The sequence below is a fragment of the Aspergillus clavatus genome, genomic scaffold (genome assembly GCF_000002715.2).
Source record: "Aspergillus clavatus NRRL 1 1099423829750 genomic scaffold, whole genome shotgun sequence".
NCBI classification, from domain to species: Eukaryota; Fungi; Ascomycota; class Eurotiomycetes; order Eurotiales; family Aspergillaceae; genus Aspergillus; species Aspergillus clavatus.
In genome coordinates, this window is record NW_001517110.1 from 613,699 (window position 1) to 627,719 (window position 14,021).

Genomic DNA, 14,021 nt, shown 5'->3' on the forward strand with positions numbered 1-14,021 from the left:
AGAAAAAAAGAAGAGAAGAGAAAAAGAGAAGGAGAAGAAGTCGCGAAGACTCTGAGGAAATTTGGGGAGAGGACTTAGTCGAGAGAGTGGAGAGTCGCAGCTGGAACAGTTGCGTTGAGGACAGAAGTGAGAAAAGTTATGATGGGACTGGAAATAATAATGGCGGCTGCTCCAATAATGCTTGTCCGCAAGGAGAGGAAAATAATCAGGGAGCCTGTCCACGCAGGGGAGAAAAGCCAATCAGCGCGGAGCACACTGATCTTCTGGCGTGTCCGCAGAGACCTAATAGGGACTAGCGCAGCCTCGACCGGCTGAGTAATAAAAAATAACAATAAGGGGTTCCTTAGTGGATCATGTGCTTCCGAGATTCCGGGTACCATCCAGCAGGCAGATTCATTGACTGTTTGCTCCCATAACAAGCAGAAGAAAGCTCTACTATATATATATATATACACACATCAAGAATTGATTCCTTATGCCACCAATGAGCCCTGGATTCAAAAACCAGTTGTTGTTAGAGGTCAATCGAGTGCTTGGAGATCTCACATGAGCATCCGCTTGGAACCACCCGTCGAGCTGACTTTCACATGCTTATCAAGTGAGAACACAACGGAAGAACAATATATAACCGGGCTCGGTTCCAGCTGGGTCAAGTACTCGGGCTTGGATACTTCTTAGATGCCATTGTTTTTTCTTGTTCTGCAACGGAGACGCGATCAAGTCCTACTCTCCACTCGAGAAGTGGTACAAACTGAGGTCAAAGGACTAGTAAATACACTCTTCTTGTTGTACAATGAGCACTGTTCATGTGATCGTTCAACTCGCACGTGCCTACCAAGCACTGATCAATATGAGGAGCGTATGGGCTAGATAGTGGATTGACTAGGAGCCTAAATTTGCATATATTTGCATATTCATAGTTCTGTGCCTATGTGAAGTTGCATTAGATTGATAATGCCATCGGGTTCCTACCGCAAAGGACAGGCGGCTGTATCACCTTCGGTCGATATTCAGCCCGTCTTCTCAGATGTCACATTGATATGATTGACTGAGAGTACTGAGCAGTAGTAGTAAAGGATGACTGTGGCTATTCTGGTTAAACAGAACTGTCTCACTATGCTCACCAACAGTACCACCATGCATATGATGATCAGATGCCAAGCAGCTATGTCAAGATAATTCAAACACGGAAGATCAATAGGTAGTGCATGGAAATTTTGGAAATCGAGCCTATGTAGACCATTATAACTGTATTTCATCTGTCCAGAAGAGCGTTGAAGTGGAGCGAGCTAGATTTCGGCATCATGGCACGGAAATCCTTGAGAGTCACAAAGATATATCTCAGCCACGTTTGCTGCTCAACAGTTGAGTGTGATCATATCTGGCAAAGCTTGGAAAGAAAGTGTTGCCTAGCCGGCATTTCCAAGTACAGAGTATCCATATGTGGGCTCAATCCCAGTATACGATCCTAGCTTAAGTCTCAGTATCATTACCATTACCCTGAGGTAGGACAGTGAGACCAGTGGTGCCCCCGAATAGGTAGGAACCATTTCTCAGAGAAGGTTTGGTGTAGCTGAAATTGGAGGCATGCGCCAAAACGGTGTGATATGCCTGAAGCATATCGTATCACTATTTCCTATCTATGGATTAAGCATAGCCTCATCAAAGCAATGAAGGTCAACAGATCTACCTAGGTCCTAGGTAGGTACTACTATCTTGTCTCCCAGGGCAAATGGAAATGAGAGCCTGGAACTAGTACTACTAGTAGCTAGGTAAGTACAGTAGGTACTACTAGGTAGGCTGTTGGCCAATCAGACATGCCAATGGAATGACAGCATACCAACCAATCAAAACCGACAAGATGCAATCAGGGTGGAAAACGGCATGGCGGCCTCAGGCACCAACCCCATCGGGCATGCACGGGAGCCGCAAATAGTCCAGGTTGGTCAATCATGACGGCGGCCGGAGAAACCTGAGGCATCCACAGCCTCACACCACCCGCAAAATCCTAGCGACAGTTCGGCCAAGTCCTCTGACTTCCAACCTCGCCAACGTCCTGCCTTCTGCCACCCCCCTCTCAGCACGTCAATTCAACCACCCTCCCATTCCACTCCACTCAAAATGTCGTCCCTGTCCATCTTCCGTGTCGCGACCCGCGCCGTCCGCCCTTCCGGCTTCATCAGAGCTCCTGTCCCCCGGATCCGTCTTCAGGCCCCGGCTGCTCTGGCCATCAACCGTCCCAGCTTCAGCACCACCACCAAGCGTTTGTCCGGTGCCCACGAGGATGAGACATACGAGGAGTTCTCTGCTAGGTATGCTATCACCACCAGCCAGCCATTGGGTGCGAAATGAGCGAAAGGAGAAAGGGCACACAAGGGTCGATCGCAGGGCAATTCCTCCCACCAACCCTCGGAATTGAGATGCTGGGAATAATTGGGGCCGATAATATGCGCTGGAACCTCGTCACACTGACCCGGCCATTTGATAGATTCGAGAAGGAATTCGATGGTGTCCAGGATGTCTTCGAGCTCCAGGTAAGCCTCGCCTGACCTCAACCTGTCTTGACCGCCCTCGCACATACGGGCAAATTCATGTCACATCATCAAACCCATCCGCTCCCCGAATGCCATCAGGCGGGTGAATAACTCCACAATAATACACCACACTGGTCTTTGATTCGTCCCGACTGCTAATCAAGTACTGTTTGTTACAGCGTAACCTCAACAACTGCTTCGCCTACGATCTCGTCCCCTCCGTCGAGGTCCTCTCCGCTGCCCTGAAGGCTGCTCGCCGCGTCAACGACTTCCCCACCGCTGTCCGGGTCTTCGAGGGTACGCACTTTTCTTTCCCTAGAATCTTACCCGCTCCCCTCTTTTCTGTACATCTACTTATCCTCTACTCTTTCAACAGGTATCAAGGCCAAGGTCGAGACCCAGGACCAGTACAAGCAGTACCTCGAGAGCCTTGAGGGTCTGCGCCAGGAGCTCGGTGTTGCTCTCCGGGAGGAGCTCTACCCCACCGAGGAATAGATGCATTTCCAGTCAAACGTCCGCTAAGAAGTTTGTCTCTCCTGTTAAAGTTGATAAGATAGGAAAGCTGTATAGTCTCTCTTGTTAAAGTTGATAATACAGGAAAGCTGTATACATACTCTAGAATGCAGTTGGAGGTGGTCTCCAGGTTGTTGTTGGTTGTCTAATAATCCTTCGTTACCCTGGAGTCCGATCATCGGGGGGATTTGAAATGGAGTTGCACACGTGCTTTTCTATACCAGTGCCACTATAAAGCCTGTGTGCATTTGCTTGTACTTTGTATTGTCGAGGCTAGTGAAAGAAATTACAGGGGTTGTTTAGTTTGAATGTTACCAAATATGTTTTGATGCCGATGATGCCGGTGTTCATGCTGAAGCTGAAATAAACCATAAAAGCACACTGATACACAGCTCACAACACCCTTAATTACATGGGTAGAAATTGGAACGATAAATGGAATATAGATACAATGAAGGCCGGGCCAGCGATCCTCTCAAGATAGCAACACACGGCTAGGCATATAAAATGACAAATATTAAGACAGTGAAATTGAACAAAAGCCCAGATCCGCCCCCGTTAGAACGCCCCTGTCGTTTTCAAAAAGGGTTTCGAGTACCTTATCATCAATCAATGTTGAGTATGGAAGAGCAAAAGGCTGAGTCATGGCAGTTGCTTTCTGCAAGTTGTACACGATGCGTCTCATCTGCGAGTATGAGTATCGAAACGAAGAAGAAAAAAAAAAAAAACTCATATCGATCGTCTAGTGCATTCCAACGTGTTTGAAATAGCTCGGGCGGCAGTCTTCCTTGGCCAGGAAGGGTTCGCCCGCGTAGAATTTGCCGGGTGTGCATTTCGAGCACTTGGGGGAGTTGGGGCAGTTGAAGTAGGGGATGTGGTTGTATCCGATATCACGGAACCTGCAAGAGGATAGAGTCAGATTGGGTTCCGCTTATGGGCGGGGAAGAAAAGGGGAATCTTACCAGTGAACCTTAGCTGCGTCAGCGAATAGTCCCACGCCAATCGAATGCACAGGAGCATCGCCCCATCGCTCGTAGTAGAAACCGCCGGCTCGGTCGAGATGGTTGAAATAGGCCTCGTACTGTTCTCCCCGGAAGAAATCCAAATCGCCGATCTCGAAGTTCGACCAGAAGTGGCAGGTTGAATATCCATTCGCGGCTTCGGTGTGATCCGGTCGCAGGGTGCTGTCCGTCAACCAATCCATCATGTTGTTGCTGGATAGATAAGAGGGGTTTGCGGCAAGGAACTTCTTCGTCTCCGGCCAGAGTGAGGGGAGGGTCTGGGGAGCGTCGAACAGGTTGATGGTGAAACCGTACGTAAGGTTTCTGTCTTCCATGTATCGGAACACGTCGTAGTCGACATTGCAGAAGAATTGGACCTTGGGTTCAACGCGCCAGTAGTACTTGTAATCCTTGAGGGCAGGATGCTTATAGAACATGCCACTGTTCCACCGGCACATCTGGTGATAGGAGAGCTTGTCGCTGTATTGAATATCCTGCTCTTTCAGAAGTTGCGCGGACTCGCGGAAGAGTTCCATGTTGATCCAACTGGGGACATCCCAATGTTCCTTCGGCACGGTCTCTATATATTTTTCCGTCAGATCATTTGCTTTCCATCGATTGGGGGGGGGGTTGAACGGCTATTACCATATTGGCACTTCGCCTTGGTCTCGGCCTGGGTGCGCTTCTTGAATTCTTCGGTGAAAGGCTTGTCGTTGAAGAAAATCCAGGGATAGTTGAATTTGCCATTCCAGGTCCGCTCCAAATCCTTCATAGTCGGAATGAGCTCGTCTAACTCTTCATTGCGCACAAGCAAGATGAGAGCAGCGTTCGTACGGGCGGATTTGGCGCTGTTGGGGGTATAGTCGTTGTCTTCTGCTCGCCATAAATGGCCCTCGGGTTCACCAGTGGCTGCATCAATGACCCATTAGTATCCAAGAACCACACGCTGAACAGGGACAAGCCAGCAAAGGAAAAAAAGATTGAAAGCAAACGCACGATCTAAGAGAGGGTCTTTCTTCATGCCCTGATATTCTTTTGACCCCTTACTAATGAATGTCGGGCCTTCAGTCTTGTTGACCTGGAAGATCAGGAAGAGACATAGCAGGATACATGCTGCGCCGAGCATGCGTATGGGCCTCGCGACCGCCATCTTGACCGTAAAGAGAGCGAAATTGAATGGCAAGATAGCGAGAAAAGGAGGACTGGACACTCTTTGTCGACTCGTGTGCTCTCTCGATGTCTCTGTCTCTCTTGGGGCCAGATGCCGCCTTTTCCCCAAACAGGCCTAGCGCTGGCAATATCAAGCACCACGTCACGGACTCTCGCCAACCAGCGAAATTGCTCTTGTTGATAACTTTTGGATGCCGCGTAACCCCGGCTCAATCCCAGGGCTGGCCGTCGATGAAACAATGATGGAGAGGCACCGGAGGATAACTCTCTTGGATACACTCGCTGATCAGTTACTGACTCACTGCACAGTAACTGCCTATCATGGCTTTCACTGATGAAACTAGCACGCTAACCGACGAGCTAATTATAGCAATCGCAAAGATTGATCCAAATGTACTATGATGAGCCCTTGGCAGAACTATAGACTTCGTTGCTAACGTCGTTGTATAGAATACGTCACGACTCAAACATCTGAAGCGTCGTGTCGAGGATTCTTTCAAGTCAGCCTCTCATGGCCGCACTGACCAGTTCGCGGTTGCAAAGCAACTGGAAGGCTTACAAGAGAAATTCCAGGTGCTCAATAAAGATGAGCTAGCGGACGCTCTTCGGGTGCGCTTGACAGAATTAGAGGAATACCGCAACTCCTGGTTTCCTGAGATCCTGTCCTTACTTCTACAACTATCGAACCGTCCTGCTCTGTTGTCAGAGCTTAGTCGGCTCCCAAAGCGTCAACCTGAAGGGGTCGTGGAGAGGCTCTCCTGGTCGGAACTGGATGCTTCAGGATCTGCATATTGCGACGACGATATCTGGGAATGTATCGATTATGGCGCAGATTCATCTGAAGAAGATGATGAGTTGATTTCTTCCGGTCGTAGTGATGCTTCTGTGCCACAAACTTTGCCTTCAAGTCCCATACCCTCGGACGAGGAGTATGACATCCCGGATGAAGTTTTCTTGCCTGACGCAGACCAGGACTTTATAGTCGCCATCAAGGATGCTCAATTTTGGAGGGCCGAAAATCAGGGTGTTTTCACTCAAGCCCGGAGCGCTTCCTCGCAAGTGGTTACAGAGCTTCAAGTTATCAAAGAGACAATTTTCATGCTGCAGGGGCTGCCTACATCGTTGTTCTGGCGACTCGATGACAACATCGAGGTTGACCGACGGTACACGCTCGCACATGCCTCGAATGAATCACTGACATCGCTATTACAATCATTGGGTGTCATTGGCGCCAGAATAGATGTTCTAAGACAGTTTACGAAGACCAAACAGGCAGTTCCCTTCATGCAGACCTTCCATCGGTGCATCGAGGGCCACCTGCACAAATTTGATGCCTTTTTATCAAAGATCCAGTCTGGTTTTCTACCTCAACGTACGTCTGTATCTATTAGCCTTCTCCAGCTGGCCGAGGATGTTCGCAATGAGTCACGGATGCTCGTGATTCTTTCTGATCTGATTTCCAACCTCCAGTGCAATGCTTCAGGCAATTGCGTACGTTGTCTTGATCTGCTGTATGATTCGGTCTGCTTGAATCAAGCCACCGGCGATGACTCTGAATTCAAAGTTCTGGCAGGTCTGTTTTTATCATGTCTGGAAACTTATATGCGCCCGATCCACCGCTGGATGGAAGAAGGGCAGTTGGACTCCAGACAAGGGACATTTTTCATCATAGACAATCATAACGATAACGATCTTCGAAGTCTATGGCGCGAATGGTATACATTGGATGAGACCTCCGGGCTTGAGCATATACCACAGTTTATGAAGCCCTTTGCTCGTCAGATTTTTACTGCTGGTAAAAGTATGGTTTTTCTCCAGCATTTGAATGCGCTTGACGAGGTTGAACAACATCAGAAGACTGCTCTGACTTTCGAGGGGATGTCCAACGATGAACATGCTTCTTTAGTCTACCTCCCGTTTGCCGCCACCTTTGGGTCTGCTTTAGATAAGGTGGTGAAGGCAAACCAATCTTTCACGTCAAATCTGCTGCACCAGGAACTTGATCGGCAATGCGGACTGTGGACTTCACTTAACGCCTTGGAGCACATCTACCTCTGTAAGGACATAAGTGTCTCGGGTGCCATTGACGGCAAGATATTCGATCTGATGGATCGCGGCAGAGGCGCCTGGAGTGATAGATACCTTCTCACTGAACTTGCACAAAGTGCGTTTAGCAGGCTGTCTTTCGTCGACCCTTCCAGGCTTATTGTCCGCTCGCACCAGGATCCAGAGGGACTCGGCCGTTCCGTTAAGATGCTCAGAATGATCTCTTTCGACTATATCCTCCCCTGGCCCGTTGCGAACATCATCACCAAGGACGCAATCCAAAGCTACCAGCGCATCTCCATATTCTTCATGCAAATCCGCCGAGCAAAACAGCTGGTCGTGAAGCAGCGCCTGCAATACACTACTGAAACCGACGCATTTTCTACCGACAGGGCCAGCAACGCCTTGAGCTACGCCCTGCGGCACAACATGCTCTGGTTTCTCAACACGCTCTACAGCCACATGACGGATTTCGTCATTTCCACAACAACAAACTCATTCCACCAATCTCTCGCTGCCGCCAAGGACGTCGACGCAATGATCGCAACACACCGCGCATACATGTCCTCCCTGGAGGACCAGTGTCTCCTCTCCAGAAACCTCTCCCCCCTCCACCAAGCCACAATCGCCCTCCTCGACCTCTGCGTCTATTTTGCAGACATCCAAGCAACACGCCACGGAGAAAACCAATTCGACCACTCCAAGACCCCGGGCAAATACGCGCGACTGCCTCGTCGAAAACCCCACTTTGCCTCCAAAGACGAGGAACACAGCGACGAGGACGAGCAGGACCACGACAGCGATTCGCAGGATGATTCAGACGCGGATATCGGGAATACCACTGCAATCTCCTTCTACGAGGCACCATACGCGGACCGGTTAAGGGATGTTCAAGACCAATATGATCAGCTCGTTGGCTTCCTGGCTGCTGGGTTGAAGGGTGTCGGACGCGTGGACGGTCAGATTAGCTGGGAGATTCTGGCTGAGAAGCTGGAGTGGCGGAAAAGGCGCCCTGCCGTGTAGGTAGGGCTTGTGAGTTGATAGAGAAGGTGTTTTCGTGGATTTATGGAGAATTTGCTGTTATGACACCTTGCCATGATATCTTGTGGCTTTTGCGATATTTAGCTTCATGTTCTGGCATATTTATGGATGAGATAATTAGCTAGAAAGTGATCCTGACAAGTTACAATCTTGAGTAATATGCTGATGTGAAAATCACTGATATGCTCTGAAAGAACTTCCTAACAATTTGAGTATCCACGTATCGAACAAATCGTGCAAAAGAACAACTGGTAAATATTTTATATACCTAGAAAAAAAAAAGAAAGAAAGAAACAAGACACAATGCCCTCCAAACTAATTTTGGTTTTCGCTATACAATCACCCTCATTTCACCAAGAAACACACACAAACGAGATAAAATAACCAAGAAAAAAAATAACTGCCCGCAAGCACTTAACCCACCCATCTTCTAGCACTAAAGAAGACACGCCCCCAAGGACCGATGTCGCCCCATTCTTCAGCATTGGGAGGCAGGTAGCTGGCAATGCCGCCCATGACGGTACGCTCGGGGTGAGGCATGATGGCCAGCACACGGCCGTTGGCGTTGCGGATACCGGCAATACCCTCGGGGCTGCCGTTGGGGTTGAAGGGATATTTCATGGTGGGTTTGAGGGTGGCATTGTCGACATACTGGACGGGGGCAAGGCCATCGCGGACGAAGGCTTCGGCGGTGGCGTTGGAGGCCGGGGCGAAAGAGGCGCGGCCTTCGCCGTGGGCGACGGCGATGGGCAGCGAGGTACCGTTCATGCCGTGCAGGAAGACGCTTGGGTTTGCCTGGTCAGGGTCGGAGATGCGGACCATGCAGACGCGTCCTTCGTACTGCTCGCTGGCGTTGCGCTCGAAGCTAGGCCAGTTGGCGGCGCCGGGGATCAAATCCTTGAGACGGGAGAGGAACTGGCAGCCGTTGCAGACGCCCAGGGCGAAGGTGTCGGGGCGCTCAAAGAAGCTCTGGAACTCGTTGCGGGTGTTCTCGTGCAGCAGGACGGACTTGGCCCATCCTTGGCCAGCGCCGAGGACGTCGCCGTAGGAGAAACCACCGCAGGCGGCCAGACCGACAAAGCTGGAAAGGGAAACGCGGCCAGAAATGATGTCGGTCATGTGGACGTCGACAGCAGAGAAGCCGGCCGTGTTGAAAGCAAAGGCCATCTCAGCCTGGCTGTTCACACCCTGCTCACGCAGGATCGCGACGCGGGGCTTGTTGCTGAAGGGAGACTTGAGGCTGGTGAGGAGAGGCATGGCCCGGTCCTTAGGGTCAAAGGTGGGGTTCCATGACAGACCGGGATCCGTGTCGTCCAAGATGTTCGAGAATTCCTGTTCCGCGCAGGCGGCATTGTCACGGATCTTCTGCATCTGGTAGGAGGTGGTGGCCCAAGTCTGTTGGATGTTTGCACGGCTGTTGCGGTAGACCAGGCTGGCCTTGTGGTAGATGGCAAGGTTTTGCTTAGGTCTCTCGGAGACACGACCAATCTTATGGATCAGGCCAGCAGGGGGACCGCAGGTGGCAAAGCACGAACGGAATTGGATCTCATGCTCTTTGCGAACCTGGAAGACCGCACCCAGTTCTTCCGTGAAGAGTGTCGAGATGATATCCTGTGTGTCGTTGGTGGGGCAAATGTTGTCCAGCATGATTTCAACGCCGCATCGGCCGGCGAACATCATCTCGGCGAGAGTAGTGAACAAACCACCATCAGATCTATCGTGGTAGGCCAGGACGATGCCAGCCTCCTGTAGCTGTTGAGTGGCATCGAAGAAATCTCTGAAGATCTCTACGTCACGAACGTCGGGACATTCGTCTCCGACCTGGCTGAAAACTTGAGCCAGGGCAGAACCACCCAGGGTCCTGCGACCGAAGGAAAGATCGACGAACATCAGAACAGTCTCGCCGACATCCTCAACACGGCGCAGGGCAGGAGTCCACGTCTTGCGGAAGTCACCAACAGGCGCGAAGGAGGTGATGACGAGCGACATGGGAGCAGTGACCTCCTTCGACTCCTTGGAGGCCTCGTCTGTCCACTTCATCTTCATAGACATGGAGTCCTTTCCAACTGGAATGCTGATGCCAAGCTTGGGGCACAGGTCCATGCCAATAGCTTCAACGGCTTCGTAGATGGCCGCACCTTCACCGGGATGATTACTGGCGGACATCCAGTTGGCTGAGAGCTTGACCTGGCTCAATCGATCGAACAGGTCCGCGGCAGCGATGTTCATGAGAGATTCCGCAACCGCCATCCGCGCCGATGCTGCCGGAGAGATGAGGGCAAGGGTTGGCCTCTCACCCATAGCCATGGCCTCGCCAGTCTTCATTCCCTGCAGCAAGGCAGTTGCCGTGACAGAGACGTCAGACACTGGAGTCTGCCAGCGTCCAACCATCTGGTCCCGAGCAGTGAGACCACCAACGGTACGATCACCGATAGTGATAAGGAAAGACTTGGAGCCGACAGCAGGCAGAGACAGAACACGGTTTGCGGCCTCGCTGATCAGCTCAACGCGGTTTGGCGCAAGCGATGGGAGGTAGGTAGTGAGGCTGGCGTCGACAGCGGGCAGCTTCAATTTGCGGGAGTCCACGGTTCTAGTCATCCGGGGAGGCTTGCCGAAGAGGACAGACAATGGAAGATCGATGGGCTTGGGATACTGGGTAGAATCTCTGTCGAGGAGGATGAGTCTCTTTTCCTCTTCGGATGCGGCACCTTCACCCCGGCCGACAACAGAGAAACCGCATCGCTCACGGTTAGCAATGGCAGTGAATTTGTTCATGCCTTCTTCGCTGACGGCAAGGACATATCTCTCCTGAGCTTCACAGCACCAGATCTGCATGGGGCTCATGCTCTTATCGGCGCTGTCAACCTCGCGAAGCTCAAAAGTAGCACCGAGACCGGAATCGTGGATCAACTCGGGGAGTGCATTAGAAAGACCGCCAGCACCAACATCATGGATGAACTTGATGGGGCTGTTCTCTCCCATGGCCACACAGGCGTTGATCACCTCCTGGGCTCTCCGCTGCACTTCGGCATTGCCTCTCTGTACACTAGCGAAATCCAAGTCTGCGGATCCTTCACCGGACGTGATACTAGAGGCGGCACCTCCACCCAATCCGATCAGCATAGCAGGTCCTCCAAGAACAACAAGGTAAGACCCGGGCTTAACAATCTCAGGCTTCTTGATAGCGTGCTGTGGTCTGACGGTACCGACACCACCAGCAATCATGATAGGCTTGTGATAACCACGAACCTCGGTCTCACCACTGCCAACATCGATCTGAGTCAGAAGAGTGCGGAAATATCCAAGTGTGCACGGCCGTCCGAATTCATTGTTGTAGTGAGCACTACCAATAGGAGCCTCGAGCATAATATCCAAGCTGCTTGCAATGTGGTTAGGCTTGCCTACGTCAAGCTCCCAGGGCTGTTTATGGCCCGGAATCAGGAGATCAGAAACGCAGAATCCAGACAAGCCAGCCTTGGGTTTCGAGCCTCTGCCTACGGCACCTTCGTCACGGATCTCTCCACCGGAGCCGGTTGCAGCACCAGGGAAGGGAGATACGGCAGTGGGGTGGTTGTGGGTCTCAACCTTGGCCAAGAAATGAACGACCTCCTTGGTGTGATTCCACTCGCCGGTGGTCGAGTCAGGACCCCAAAAAGCGGCACTGGGTCCCTCCAGCACGGCGGCATTGTCACTGTAGGCGCTGACGGTGTGTTCGGGGTGCTTCTTGTGGGTGTTGCGGATCATGGCAAATAGACTGTTTGGCATCTGCTCGCCATCAATGACCCAGGAGGCATTGAACTGCTTGTGGCGACAGTGCTCTGAGTTGACTTGCGCAAACATGAACAGCTCAACATCGGTGGGGTCACGAGCAAGAGGGCCGTTGGGGCCGTACGCTTCGGCAAGATAGTCAATCTCTGATTGTTCCAGCGCCAATCCTAACCGCTTATTCGCTTCCTGTAGGACTTCTTTGGGAGACTTGTCGCTACCGTGGAGGGCGATCGTCTGGAGAGGCTCGGGGGCGTGTTCGGAAAACATCAAATGCAGGTCGGGCTCGGTTTGGCTGAGCACTTGAGTCATGCGATCGTGGAGGATATCTTCGAAGCCGGGCTTGAGCTCTTGGGAGCCATTGCGAAGACACGAGATCTTGATACCCCGCTCAATACGCTTGACGTACTGGCGCAAACCACAGACATGCGAGATGCCGGTGGCCTGGGAACTCCATGGCGAAATAGTTCCAGTGCGGGGGAAGACATAGAAGACATCGAAAGAACCATCTTCAGAACTGAAGGAAGCGGGAACATCGGTGATATCGCCGTAACGGAGCAGCTGCTCCAGAACGCCCTGTTGTTGAGTATCTAACGGGCGTTCGGCGTGGACGTAGTGGATCCACTGAGCACGAACATTCTGGGCTCCAATGCTGGCAGCAATTGCGCGTCCCCTAGACTGGGAAAAGGCAACTGAGCCTGGAACTGCCAGATATGTGGAATTGGGGGGTGTGGAGGCCATCATGAGGCGGCAACCTTTTTTTCCCCTCTTTTTTTTCTTCGACGGGAAGTGGATGGGGAAGTCTTCGATGGGGAGTAAGAAGGACGATGGAATGGTAAGCAAAAGAAGAAGAGGGATATAACCTCCTTTCAGAGGTGTCTCGGGGACACTTCTAACAAGAAGACAGAATCGAGCACCACAGCGATGAGGGCGTTGAGCTGCTGGCCGTCTCGAAATTACTCACTCTTTGAGTCAACCTCGAGTCTTTTTTTTCTCGGCGGCGTTGGTCACCCCGCGCTAGTCCTGTTTTGGCTTATCGGCACATGTTGCTCCTTATCAGTCATGTGATATGTCATCCACCGGGAAAACAAAAATCCCGCAATGCCTCAGGCTGCCTAGCACGTGATACCAGTACACTGGTCTTGGGGACTTGCTATGTATGATAAGGCTTTGTGACCATTAATTGGATTTCATTTTTGTGCTCTGCGCCCATCATCAAACATCCATGTCTGTCGAAGACCGAGCTTCGGTACCCTGACATTTTGCTCTCGCGATTCTCGACTCTCAAGTCCACTATCCCATGATCCCACACCTTGTAGTGGAGCTCAGTGAAACATGGGGAACAAACGTTATGGGCCATGGTCTCGGAGAGTCAGCTGCCTTGTGGCCCTGTGGGACATATTGAGGGGTTTATCTATGATCTGTTGCTCAGTTGCTCAGAAAACACAATATCGTTAAAATCAGACAGCGACTCCACGCTGCAAAAATTCAATACTTCATACCTATCCGGGTTGAAACTTGGATAGTCTAGAGCTCTGCTCGGACTTCAGCCATCGTACAGTCCAAGTCTTCATGTGATCCAACGCAAGTAGCACGGACGCGTGATATTATAAGCGAATAACATCCAATATCCGTGACATTTTGGTTCGCTTGGCGGTTATGTATCAAGTCTGACATCAACACTTTTTAGCCGAAGAAGAAACCACGCAGTTACCAGGTTTGGAAGACAGCTTGATATCCCGATCAGGCAAAAGGCTCCGAGAATGACAACAAGCCTCCCGATGCCAAGAAAATTGGCAGCGGAACTTCGTAGTGGCTGAATCCTGAAGCTCTAGCTGAGAAACATGGCTGATGGCAGAACAGCACATCGAGAAGAAATTTCAGTCAATGGAATTTGCCAAAGTTTATGTGGTTGAGAACTGAACCGGCGACGCCAGGAATCTGGTGAACT

The 14,021-nt window shown here is 51.2% G+C and overlaps 4 protein-coding genes across 4 annotated transcripts, besides 1 other annotated feature; 2 read left to right on the forward strand and 2 right to left on the reverse strand.

Moving 5' to 3' along the window:
- Positions 1-2,121: 2,121 nt before the first annotated feature.
- On the forward strand, positions 2,122-3,029 carry ACLA_002410 (cytochrome c oxidase subunit VI; the record flags this gene model as incomplete). The annotated part of the gene is made up of 4 exons (XM_001276255.1): positions 2,122-2,312; positions 2,489-2,534; positions 2,714-2,831; positions 2,911-3,029. 4 exons carry the CDS (start codon positions 2,122-2,124, stop codon positions 3,027-3,029), a joined length of 474 nt encoding a protein of 157 aa, XP_001276256.1.
- Positions 3,030-3,063: 34 nt separating this feature from the next.
- Positions 3,064-3,142: a microsatellite.
- Positions 3,143-3,789: 647 nt separating this feature from the next.
- On the reverse strand, positions 3,790-5,198 carry ACLA_002420 (glycosyltransferase family 15 protein; the record flags this gene model as incomplete). The annotated part of the gene is made up of 4 exons (XM_001276256.1): positions 3,790-3,946; positions 4,010-4,628; positions 4,694-4,957; positions 5,045-5,198. The coding sequence occupies 4 exons, from the start codon at positions 5,196-5,198 to the stop codon at positions 3,790-3,792; spliced, it is 1,194 nt and encodes a 397-aa protein (XP_001276257.1).
- A 341-nt stretch (positions 5,199-5,539) lies between these two features.
- ACLA_002430 (putative gamma-tubulin complex component GCP5) lies at positions 5,540-8,287 on the forward strand (the record flags this gene model as incomplete). The annotated part of the gene is made up of 2 exons (XM_001276257.1): positions 5,540-5,611; positions 5,669-8,287. The coding sequence occupies 2 exons, from the start codon at positions 5,540-5,542 to the stop codon at positions 8,285-8,287; spliced, it is 2,691 nt and encodes an 896-aa protein (XP_001276258.1).
- Positions 8,288-8,719: 432 nt separating this feature from the next.
- Positions 8,720-12,811, reverse strand: ACLA_002440 (phosphoribosylformylglycinamidine synthase; the record flags this gene model as incomplete). The annotated part of the gene is made up of 1 exon (XM_001276258.1): positions 8,720-12,811. The coding sequence occupies one exon, from the start codon at positions 12,809-12,811 to the stop codon at positions 8,720-8,722; it is 4,092 nt and encodes a 1,363-aa protein (XP_001276259.1).
- Between the last annotated feature and the right edge of the window lie 1,210 nt (positions 12,812-14,021).